We start from the raw sequence: 12593 nt of genomic DNA on the forward strand, positions 1-12593 counted from the left end.
AGAGCAGTCGGTGCTCTTAACCTCTGAGCCATCTCTCCAGCCCCCCATTTTCCAACTTTTTAATGAGAGAGAATTACCATATTATTAGCAACTCTGTAGGACTTTTGAACTATTTGAAAAAGAAATACACAGATGAGAAATACTCCAATGAGAAGAAGGACCTAAGAGGCACATGTCCCCCCAGCCCTGGGCCTCAGCCACTTGCTTTCAGACGTCCATTGTCACTGGTCACTTGCAAACCCTTTGGATGATGTCCCATGTCCACACGAACTTCTTGCCTTTCCCTCATGTACACATTATGTGCCAATTGTAAGTCTCTCCTTTTCTCATTTAATAGCTTGGTTTTGGTTTTTGAGACAGGATTTCTCTGTGCAGCCCTGGCTGTCCTGGGACTTGCTTTGAAGACCAAGCTGGCCTTGAACTCACAGTGGTCCTCCTGCCCCTACCTCCCAGCACTGGGATTCAAGGCGTGTGCCACCACAACCAGCTTGATAGCCTGCCTGGAGAATCCTCTCACAAGTCCCCACAGGGAGCTTTCCCTTACTCTCCTATTCTCTCGTTTTATTTTTAGCAGGAGCATTGAGGGAGCAAGAAGGGCTTAGGAGAAGGGCACACACTCAAGACGCGTGTGTAAGCTTCTCCAGAGACTCCAAGAGCTTTCTTGTTCTCATTTCCTGACATTTAGTTCACAGCATGTGGCCATGCTGTGGGCTACTAAATCAGCCCTCTGTCAGAAGACACGCAAGTTCTGCTACCACAAATGAGCCGAAGTTGGGGCGGGGGGAGATGGACTCGGCAGTGCACAGTGTGCTCTGTTCCTGCAGAAGACCTGAGTTCGGTTCCCAGCACCTGTGCCGGGCATTGCACAACCATCTCCAGCCCCGGGGCACCGGATGCCCTCTTTTGGCTTCTGTAGGCACCTGCTCGCATGTGCGCGTACCATGCCCCTCCATCTACATATAATTAAAACAATAAAATAAATCTTTAAAAATAAATAAATAAAAGAGCTGTAGGGAGAAAGCCCCGGGGTGGGGCTGTGGGTCTGGAAGGGAAGGAATGGATGTGAGGGTCCCGGCATGGTTGAAGAGGAAGCAGGGTGAATGGATGTGAGGGTCCCGGCATGGTTGAAGAGGAAGCAGGGTGACAGGATGAGATGCTAATGGCAGGGCCAGGATAACTCTGCTCCAAGCTTGATGGCCCTGAACAGAAGCAGAAAGCCACAATGAGGAGAGTTGCCTCACTCGGGCCCAGAGTGCAGGGGGCCCAACCAGGCCAGAGCCATAGACCAGAACTGAGCTTATGAAGAAGTAGAAGAGTCCATCGGGGTGCTAGACCTGAGCCTGCTCCTTTACCCTTCATGACAATCCCAAGAAACAGGTGGGCAGAGCCGCCCCCCCACAACCCCACAGCCCAGCCCTGGCCTGCACCTCTTACCCGAGATCCTCTGTTTCCCTGCAGGTTTTGCCCATCATTGTTTTCTTCAGCTGTGTTATGTCGGTTCTGTACTATCTGGGCCTCATGCAGTGGGTGATCCTGAAGGTGAGTTCTCGGGCCTGAGTCTTCTGGGGTCTTCTGAGTCTCCAGCTCTCAGGTTCACGCCCTCTCGAATCCTGTCATCCCAGGATGTCCCTGCCTTCAGCGTCCATACTCTCCCAGAATCCCATGACTCAAGGTCTACCTCCCTACCCTAGAATTCCTTACTTTCTGGATCCATACCTTCCCAGAGTCCTCTGCTTCCAGGGTCCATACCCTCCCAGAGTCTCTTGTTCCTCAAGGCCATGCCTTCCCAGAATCCTCTGCTTCCAGGGTCCATACCCTCCCAGAGTCTCTTGTTCCTCAAGGCCATGCCTTCCCAGAATCCACTGCTCCCACACTTCACATTCTCTCCGAATCTATTGCTAATCAAACATCCCTTCAGAAGGTCTCTCATCCCAATACTAGGGGGAAAATGGCATCAAAATTCAATGCAGTCTTTACGGGAGGGAGGGTTGGGGGCCTATGAGGCAACATGAGCTTTAGGAGAAAAATTATACCAAAATGATCCCGAGAGATTAAAACATCAGGCCACGTTGGCCAGACTTAGCTAATATAAATGTGCTCACTTAAAAAAAAGACTGTTACATTTATTTATTTGTTTGTTTATTGTGTGTGTGCGCACACACACATGTGTGAATGCACACATATCAGGATGCACATGTGGAGGTCTGAAGACACAGTGCAGGAATTGGTCTTCTCCTCCTGCCGTGTGAGACCTGGGGCTCAAACTCAGGTTGGTAGGCTTGGCAGCAAGCGCCTTTACCTGCTGGGCCACCCTGGCAGCCCAAAGGTGCTTAGGTTTGTGAGATCTGCTGCATAACATCAGGATGTTGGAAACAGCATTGTACAGCACTCGACAGCATCAGACCTCACAAAAGATGCTCAGAATAAATCAGCACCTTTGGATGGGAGCAAGAATAAAAAGTGACCCATGGTTATGTCAAGAGCACACTCGGCAGAATCCAAGGGAGGGGACTGTCCCTGGATCTGGAGAACGTGTTCAACCATGGCCGTGGACAAACCGTGCTGTAAGCCACAGAGTACAAGGGCTGGAATCCACAGCCTACACGGCAGGCCTGGAGGGACAGAGAGTGACAGGCCTGGACGAGAGGAAGAAGGCTATTTCCAAACACTTACGAAGAGAGGCTGAACAAGGGCAGGCTGAGAGGCGGGAGTGGTGCAGAAACATTCCAGGGAGGAACTTTCTAGAACAATGTGTCCCAAGCCCTTTCCACTGAACTCTAGACCCTGGCATGCTACCAGATGTTACTTGGAAAAGGAAGTCTCTAGTGAAGTAGCTGAGGGGACTAGGCCAGACATTACGGTGAACTTTTTTTTTTTTTGAGACAGGGTTTTACTATGTAGCTCTGGCTGTCCCGGAACTCACTATGTAGACAGACCAGGCTGGCCTTGAACTCACAGAGATCTGCCTGGCTCTGCCTCCCGAGTGCTGGTATTAAAGGCATGGGCCACCACTGCCCGGCTAATATATTATATATATAAATTTATTTTTGTGTATGTATGTTTGTATGCCACAGACATGTGTAGCAGTCAGAGGACAACTTGCAGGAGTAGGTTCTCTTTCCACTTCATGGGTCCTGGGGATCAGACTAGGCCATCAGGCTTGGTGGCAAATGCCTTTACCCGATGAGCCAGCTGGCTCACCCTCCACCTTGTTTTCTGAGATAGGATCTCTCACTGAACCTGGAGCTCACTGATTTGGCTAGACTGACTGGCCAGCAATTCCCGGGGATCCCCTGTCTCCATTTCGCCAGCGCTGGGATTACAGGTGCTTGCTTTTTACACGGGTACCTGACAGACGGAGCCGTCATCTCCCCAGTCCCCCACCACCTGTAATACTACCCCAGTGCTAATTAAAGTTCACCATGAGTTTTGGAGAGGCCATTCAAACCACAGCAGGGCCCTGGGCTGGAAGGAAGACTTCTAAGGTACCTTCACCCCATAGTGTGAATTCTAATTGGTCTTAGTAATAAACACCCACCGTCAGATATCAGGGTGAAAGCTGAGAGATCAGAGAAGCAGAGCAGCAGCCACTAGAAAGACTGCTTACCTCTGAGGAATCCTCAGACTGCCAGGGGCCACACTGTCTCCTCCCGCCTTATCACTTCGGCCCAGCTGTATCACTTCCTGTTTCCTCCTCCCAAGTGCTGGGATGAAAGGTGTGTGTCACCACTGCCTGGCCTCTAGTGGCGAGCTCCCCGATCTGATCTCCAGGCAAGCTTTATTTGCGAGAGCACAAACAACATATCACCACATCACATCACCCCTCAAGTCTTTCTGAGTCTGGTCTTGCTAATGTCCACTCATGAGCACTCTTTTTTATCCCCCCCAGATTGCCTGGCTGATGCAGGTCACCATGGGCACCTCAGCCACTGAGACCCTGAGTGTGGCCGGAAACATCTTTGTGAGCCAGGTGGGTACCGCATCTACCCAAACCAGACTGGAGTCGGGCGCAGGGATCCAATTTAATTCGAGGGAGAGCCATCCGAACCTGTCCCCAGGGTCACCGAAGGCTGCTGCCCAGGGATGCTTGGTTTGGTGGCTGCATGCCCTGCCTGTGTCATGCCAAACCCAGACGTGGTCTATTCGGCATCTCTGCCACTACAGCCTAGGCTGTTGTCATCAGCTCAGAGACTCACGGGCATTAGATGGGGAAACTGAGGCCGGGAAGCTATGAATGGTTTGGCCAAGACCCCCCAGGGATAAGTGAAGACAACATTTAGGTTTCGTTTGTCTGATTCCTCAGCAGACTTCTTTCCACTGTATTATTTGTCTCAGCTTTCTTCTATCCGAAATGTAGTTTTCAGAATAACTATGGCTCTGAAGGCGCTGGGCCTCCCGAGTCTCTTCAGGCCTGACCCTCCTGAGAAGGAAACTGTGCAAGTCAGGGAGTCCCTAAGAGATGCCCTTGTCAAGTGGTTTCTTATGTCACTGGGTAGTTTAGAAGTTTTTAGAAAATATCAGCCTATTTTTTGTTATGGTGCAAGCATGCTAATTTTAAAGGGTTTTATACTTTGTATGTTTGGTGTTCTAGACAGATGTGGTTGCAGATAAGATGTTCTCAAAATAACCCCCCTCTGTCTCTATCTCTGTCTGTCTCTGTCTATCCTCTTTCTGTCTATCTCCCTCCCTCCCCCGCCCCATCTCTCTGAGCTTTTGTTTGTTTTGTTTTGTTTTTCGAGACAGGGTTTCCCTGTGTAGCCTTGGCTCTCCTGGAACTCACTCTATAGACCAGGCTGGCCTAGAACTCTGGAGATCCACCTGTCCCTGCCTCTTGAGGGCTGGGAGTACAGGCCTTCCGCTGCTCCTTTTGCCTCTACCTCTTGAGTGTTTGAGTCACAGGCGTGAACCACCAACCAAATCCCTTTAGGATGTTAAAACTGAGGCCCAAGAAGAGGAGGGCCCCAGAGTACAGAACCCCGACTATGGTGAAAGCTTAAAGACACAGCCCGTTTCTGCTGAGAAAAGAACGGCAGCGGTGCCTGGTGTCGCTCTGGCTGCCGTAAAGAGCTCCCAACGTCCCTTAGTGTGTCTACGTGGTTGGTCCAATCTCCCTAGACCCTTTGCCTCATTTCCATCAAAGGGAGGACAGAGTAAGAGCGTCAAAGGTTTGCTGACGCCATTTCAGTCTATAACCATGGCAGGCCTGGCCCACCTACGCAGTCCACACTCCCTCCCCAAGGTTTTACGGTAGTCTCGTGGCTGTAAATGCTTTATATGTGTCCTGATCTGGAGCCCCGAGCCCATCCTTCCTCCCTGAACTCTGGACTGGTGGTCTGACCGTTTCCTACCTGTGAGTCAATAATACCTCAGAGATGTCTCAAATTCACCACGCAGGACCCAGAGTCCCTCTCCTTGACACAGCTGCATCTTCTTAAGACTCCCAGGAAGCGACAACATCTCCCGTGGGTTATTCAGACAACCCAGAAAGCCATCCCACCTTCCTCTGCTTCCCTCACTCTGCTCTACCCATGCATCCCACCTGGAACCAAGTCCCTCAGCTCCGCCCCTGCATCCATCCATCCCTGGTCCTGCCCTTCTTCCTTGCTGGGAGCCATGCTGCCAGTCTCCTGGACCACTGCCATCACTACCCGTCCTCCCTGCTGTCCTCCTCCCTGCTTCCATCCTCACTCCTCCCATCCATCCTTAGACACGGCTGAGTGACCTGTCAAAAACATGTACGAGGAGCTGGGGGTGTGACTCAGTGGTAGAATGCGTGCTGAACATGGGCAAAACCCTAGAGGTTCTATCCTAGACACACACATACACACACACGCACACGCACACGCACACACACCTAATGCCATGCCCTACCCAAACAAGTGGACTTCTTCCCCCAGAGCCCATCTGCGCTCTTCTGCCTCCATATCAGACTAGTCCTCACACACAGCACTCCGTGACAGACCTGTCTTCCTCCTCAGCACTCCTCAAACTTGGCCAGGCTATTCCTGTCCTCAGGCCTTCGCTCTGCCTGACTGCTGAGCCACAAGTCCATGGTCGGCCCCTTCCCATCTTGGCTAACATTAACTCAATGCTACATCCTCAAAGAGACCTTTGCCAATATTCCCTAACCATGAGGTCTTCTTTCTTACATCTCTTCATAGATTCCATCACCCTCTAAAACCATAGCGAGTATCTACCTGGCTCCTTATTCTTATCTCTCTCTCCTTCCTCTTGACCTCCCTCCCTCTTCCTGCTCCCAGGGAGAGTTCTTACCCCTTCGGTGTGTTGCTTACTTTTCATGTTCCTGTGATGAAATACTGACAGCAGCACCCTAGGCTTCCCTAGGAGATGCTTACTTTGGCTCACATTTTAGAGGTGCAGTCTATGTTGGCAGAGACGGCCCGGGAGTGGGAGGCAGCCATCATAGTGTGTCTGCAGTCGGAAGCCGGGGAGATGCATGCTGGTGCTCAGCTCACTTTCCACTTTGTATTCATCCTATGGGATGATGCCATCCACATTCAGGGTAGGTGGGTCGCCCCCCCTCAGTTAGACCTCTTTGAAAGCACCCTTCCAGATGCACCAAAGGTGTGTTTCCATGGTGATTCTGAACCCAGTCACCTTGACAATGAAGATGAGCCATCATCCTCCCATCTCCCTATCCTGCAGAACAGTACCAAGATGCCAGGGAGTCTGTAGCTGTATTGGACAAATAAAGAGTGGCCCAGACTTCCCCACAGGTCCCGAAGCAAATGGCCATTGCATACCCAGCTCCTTTCTTGGTGGTACCCTCTGGCCTCATCAACAGCTCAGGCTTGCTTCCCCTTTTCTGCTCCCCTGGAAAGTGAGGCTCTTTCTGTCTCAGGTTGTAAGCAGTGAGGAGATGCCTGGGTGTGAGGCACATGGTATGTGTCAACACAGGGAGCAGTGTGAAACACAGTGTGGTGTGGTGGTCCTTCCACAGAGGTGGGAGGACAGTGAGGTCTGGAGAGACCCCGCCGACTAGGAACTACCCAGCTGTTTCCTCCTCTGAGATTCTTCATCATGCACCATGACCATCACTTCCAGGGCGAGGTGCATGAGAACAGTGCCCAGTCACCCCAGTTCATTGTCTGCCATCTGTCTTGTTTGTAGACCGAAGCTCCTCTGCTGATCCGGCCCTATCTAGCAGACATGACACTCTCTGAAGTTCACGTCGTCATGACTGGAGGCTACGCCACCATTGCCGGCAGCCTCCTGGGCGCCTACATCTCCTTTGGGGTAGGTTGAACCTTCCGCTGCTTGCCTATGCCAAAGCTCCGAGATTGCCTTTCTGGAAGCTCCATACAGTCACAGCAGCCATGGGGTGTCCCCTCTCTGTCTCAAAGCCCAGCTTTGCCTGAGCAAGGCAGGACTGCTGGACTGAACCACTTGCTCAGGCTTCTCACGGGGCTGCTGGGGCAGGTTCCTTGAATTCCCTTTACTAAGCTTTTATTATGTGTCAGGCACTGAGCTGGGCACTCTAGTATACCTATTTTATAGATAAGCAAATTGAGGCTCAGAGAATAAATGAATGGTTAAAGCCAGGATCTGAACCCAGATCTATCTGACTCTGAAATGTGTGCTCACTTTTCCATAGTCCCTGGAGATCTGCCTTATCACCCTACACACACACACACACACACACACACACACACACACACACACACACACACTTTTATTTTGTTTTTTTTGTTTTGTTTTGTTTTGTTTTTCGAGACAGGGTTTCTCTGTGTAGCTCTGGCTGTCCTGGAACTCTCTCTGTAGCCCAGGCTGGCCTTGAACTCACAGAGATCTGCCTGCCTCTGCCTCCCAAGGGCTGGGATTAAAGGCTTGTGCCACCCTTCCCCCACACACATAATTTTTATTTTTTAAGAGCTGTAATCTTAGCATTTGGGAGGTACAGGCAGGAGGATCAGACGTTCCAGGTCATCAGGTACATACAGAGCTGGAGGCTCTCCTGCCTCAAAAACCAAACAAAGAAAAAAACAAAACAGACAAAAATCGAAACCCCAAACTGTGTGCGTGAAATTGCTTCTCATAGCGATATATTGGACATACTATTTTCACATCTGAAGGTCTTTAAATGTCTTAGCTTTGCTCTGGGCCTTGTGGTCAGTATTAAGAATCACCCCATGTTCTTTCTAGCCATGTGAGATTTGCAGAGACCTTCAGTCACTAACTAGGACTTAAAAGGCAAGAGATGTATCTCACAGGCAGTATTTGCCTACCATTGGAAAGCCCTGAGTTCGTTATACCATAGTAAAATAAAAAATAAAAGATAAATCCGTCACCACCTATAATTGCACAATCCAGAAGCTGAGGCAGGAGGATTGAAAGTTCAACACCAGCCATGGTCACATAGTGAAACCCCACTTCAAAAAGTAAAAGAAAACTTAAGAACAGTCTGCTGTATTGGATGTAATGGGCCTATGCCCAGTAACACATCTATAAATGCATCGTAAGTTGAAAATGCACGGAATTTGTCTAACCTGCTCCATCACAGACAGTACACTGTGAGCACCAAGCCTTCCCCTGGCCTGATCGTGGGGGCAGACCCGGATGGGGGGCTTGGCTGGCTGCTGCCACCAGCATTACAAGAAAGTGTTTGGCTAGCCTAGGAAAGATCACCATTCCAAATGCCAAGTGCAGTTTCTACAAAACGCTTATCACTTTAAGACTACCTTGATGTAAAAACTATTTGTTTGAGCCATTAAGTCAAAGACCATCCACACCATACCGGAAGACACTTTGTCCCTTTTACACCATCTGGCTTAAAACTCAGCTCCCTCCTTCTCTTTTTTAGTCATGAGTCTGGCCCTGGGGACATTTTTCCTCCCAGCTGACAGTCTGGCTACCCCTCCTCTGTAGCCTTACAGATGTGCGGAGGCTGCCACAGGGCCCCCCGGGGCAGGGGGGGGGGGAGCCTCAGGCTGCGATCATAGCAGGGTCTGGGATAGGACATAACCAGCCTCTCCTCTTCCCTTCCCCGCCTCTTCCCTTCCTCCCCTCTCCCCTGCTCTACTCCTCCCATCCCGGGCTGTGGAGAAGCTCTCTTCTGCCCCCACCTGCCCTTGGCCGTCACTGCCCGGCCTCCTGCCCTGTCCCCGGGAGACTCCCAGTCTTTTTTTGCTCTGTTTTTATGTGGCTGGGTTTCAAACTCAGGACCCTGGGTGTGCTAGGCGAGTCGTTGGGCTACACTCTCAGTTCACAGATTCATTATTTAAAAATTGTTTTTACTATTATTGTTTGTGTCTGAGCACAGGGCACACTTGTCAAAGGCATGCGTGTGTGGGTAGGGGACACCTTTGGGAGCCGGTTCTCTTCCTCCCACCGTGGGCTCTGGGCTTGAACTAAGGCTTGGTATGGCACGTGCTCTGACCCGCTGAGCCTTCTCCCCTCAGTTCACAGATTTCTCTTTGTGGCTCAGCTTCCGACCCTTGGCCCACAACCTTCCTATTGCAGGTGTCTGGATAGTTCCAGGACCTGTCCACACAGTAGTGAGGGGCTACTGAGCACCGGAAACGTGGCTGGTTTGAAAAGAGGTGTGTGGAAGGCTTTGCGCAGAAAAAAAAATTAAGATGTTTTATTAAATTAGTTTATATTATTATGGGGGGGGGGAGAAAAGCTTTGATGGTACATTGGGTTAATTAGAACACATTAAAAATGAACCAGATCTCTCCTCTTTCACTCTCCTCTCAGCGTTAGTGAGCAAGCCCAGGGCCTCTATCCCAAGTGCTACACAAGTCCTGTACCGCTGAGCTGACGTTCCAATTTTTTTTTTAAAAATGGTGTCTCACTAAGTTACTTAGATTGGCCTGAACTGGTGACCTCCTGCCTCAGCCTCCAACATAGCATTACCAACGTGCTGCCCCCAGGCCTGGCTTTCCTTGCACTTTAAAAAATGTGGTTACTGGCCACAGCGAAGGTGTTGGTGTTTTTCTGTGTGGTGTCACATGTCTTACCGGGCCAGCACCTGGGTGGTAGAGGAGAAAGATCACAAGTTTGAGGCCACCATCAGCGGCCTAGCAACTTTGAGGCTAGCCTGGGCTACACAAGACCCCATGTAAAAGAATGTGACAGGCATAAAATTACAGGTGTGGTCTCCGTCAAGGTTGTATTGGACAGTGCCGACCGGGGTCTTCTCTTTTGTCACACAGCCCCAAGTGCCACTTGACTGAATCATTCTGTAGTGACTACCATGTACATTTCCAACCATGCTGCTGTTCCGAAGGCTCTAGAACAGACACCAGCTTTTACTGCAAATCCAAACAAACTGGTCTCTTGGTGCAGGGGTCTCTGAATCCAAGCTGGTTCAGAGTAACATTCAGGAGTCAGCCACTCATGTCTCTTATTGAATTGCCCCCAAGTGGAACAGGATCTGCAAGATCCTGAGTGAGTAAAGTGACTCTGTTGTTCAGTTTCCACATCTGTAAAATGGGCAGATGTGCTGGCTGCCTGACCTCAGTAGATGAACTGAAGATGGGCAGAAGACACGTAGCATGGTGCTGAAAAGGTGGTCATAGTCAGATCAGAAATCCGTCCAGCGACTGGCTCCTTTATTTTCTTTCTCACTAAATTCCTTCCTGAAAGGTGGTGTGCCCTTGTCCTCTGTTTCCACGTGGGACACCTGGGGAGAAGGGGCCCTGGGTAGCTGATGGAAGGCATCCTTGACTGAGCTCCTGGCGACAGGGCTGGGGAAATCGCGAAGGGGCCGCAGTAGGCTGGTGTGGGATGAAGGAGCTTCACGGCCTGCATGCAGGTCTCCACCTCTCCATGAAGAGCAGGAATGGCCACTGTGGGATCTGAGGCTGTGGCTGCATTGGCTCTGAAATACGTCTTCCCTACTAAGATCGAAGCTCACAAACCGGGTGTACTCTTCAAGCTGAAGAAGAGGTCAGGAAAAGCCCCAGATTGCAGGTGTGGCACTCTCCACGCTGCAGCTGGGCAGCCAGGGAGGAGACAAGTGAGGCCGAGAAAGTTCAAAGAGGGCACCCATGCAAACTGCCCTTTATCCAGGAAGGAGCCGGGGTCCTGAGCCTGCCATCTAGTGCTCCTGACGGAGGAATTGGGGGCCACTGCGGGCTCATTTTCATGGGATATGAGTGACCTTTCTGTTACTATGACAAAGCACCCCAGAGAAATGCTGAAAATGCAGATTTATCTTATTAATTATCACGCCACCAGAGGTTTCCGCCCATACTCACTTTGCCCCATCGCTGTGGGCTTGTGTTGAGATCGGACAACATGGCAGAGCAGAGAGACAGAGAGGAAGAGTCTGGGCACCAGATGTCCCTAAAGGTATGTCCCGGTGACCTACTTCTTCTGGCCAGGCTCTTCCTCCCGACTCAGCGTGTTGATGGATTAACCTGTTGCTGAGGCTAGGCCCTCCCCGCTGTGAGCCAGGGGCCTCTCTATCACACCAGCTGAGGACCAAGCCTTGACACCCGAGCCTGTGAGAGCAGCACTTCATTATCACACCCTGAGTGGTTTCTGCTTCTGGATGAGGAGAAACAAGCAAGTTTAGAAAGAGAAGGAGGAATTCTGAGCCTGAAGATCTCCAGACCTGCTTCCGCCTCTGCGCTTCCTGACTGTTCCCTGGGAACTTCTGCCCTCCGCTTGTATTAGCCCATGTAAACTCACCTTCCTCCTTCTCTCCTCTCCTCCTTCCTTCTTTTGAGACACAGGGTCACTGTGTAGCTCTGATTAGCCTAGAATTTACTACATAGGCCAGGCTGGTCTTGAACTCACAGAGATCTGCCTGCCTCTACTGGAACTAACGGCATGTGCCACCATGCCCAGAAGAGGGCATCTGTTTTGAGTTGTTTGATGGGGGGCTGGGAACTGAACTCAGGTTCCTCTGCAAGGCAGCCAGCATTCTTAACTATGGAGGCATCTCTTCAGCCCCACCCCCTTTTAAAAACAGGGCCTCATGCATCTAGGCTGGCTTCAAACTCACTGAGAAACCAAGGATGACTTTGAACTCCTGATTCTTCCATCACCACCTCCAGAGTGCTAGAATTACAGGACTGCACCACCCTCCCCAGTTCGTGTGATGCCAGGGATGGAATTCAACACTTCTTGATGTTAGACAAATTCTCTGTTGACTGACCTGCATCCCAGAAAACTGCTATTGGCTTACTACAAAATTGAAAGAGAAAAGATCTAGTTCACTTTCCTGTTTATAAAAAAATGTTACGGAGTTGTGGACCTATTGGAAGCTACCAAAAAGCAGCAAGGAAGAAAATTACTTCAAACCCAGCTCACCAGGAGCAGCCAGTGTGCCGGCAATTTGGGGGACTTGTTTCTGGGGTTCTCTCTAGGCGGTTTGGTGTTTATTTTCCGTCATCTTTACGGTCCCACTCTTCGTGCAATGTTGTGGGCATTACCGCAGGACCCCGAGAAGCATCATTTTCTAGAGACCGTTCTCAGAGTGGAGCAATGGCTCTGTGGGTAAGAGCACTGGCTGCCCTTACAGAGAACCCATGTTCCAGCACCCACAGGACAATCCACAATCATCTGTAACTCAGTTTCCAGAGATCTGAGGCCCTCTGCTGGCCTCCACGGGCACCAGGCGC

General features: G+C 50.7%; 1 protein-coding gene across 9 annotated transcripts in view; it reads left to right on the forward strand.

The window, feature by feature from the left end:
• Nucleotides 1–12593, forward strand: part of Slc28a1 (solute carrier family 28 member 1) — a 48892-nt gene that overhangs the window by 25291 nt on the left and 11008 nt on the right. For all 9 annotated transcript variants that reach the window (XM_076546002.1, XM_076546022.1, XM_076546018.1 and 6 more), the window contains 3 exons: nt 1459–1539; nt 3890–3970; nt 7132–7257. In XM_076546002.1, coding sequence (XP_076402117.1) covers nt 1459–1539; nt 3890–3970; nt 7132–7257 — 288 coding nt within the window. The remainder of the gene's footprint in view (nt 1–1458; nt 1540–3889; nt 3971–7131; nt 7258–12593) is intronic.

Source organism: Peromyscus maniculatus, chromosome 1, assembly GCF_049852395.1.
Source record: "Peromyscus maniculatus bairdii isolate BWxNUB_F1_BW_parent chromosome 1, HU_Pman_BW_mat_3.1, whole genome shotgun sequence".
NCBI classification, from domain to species: Eukaryota; Metazoa; Chordata; class Mammalia; order Rodentia; family Cricetidae; genus Peromyscus; species Peromyscus maniculatus.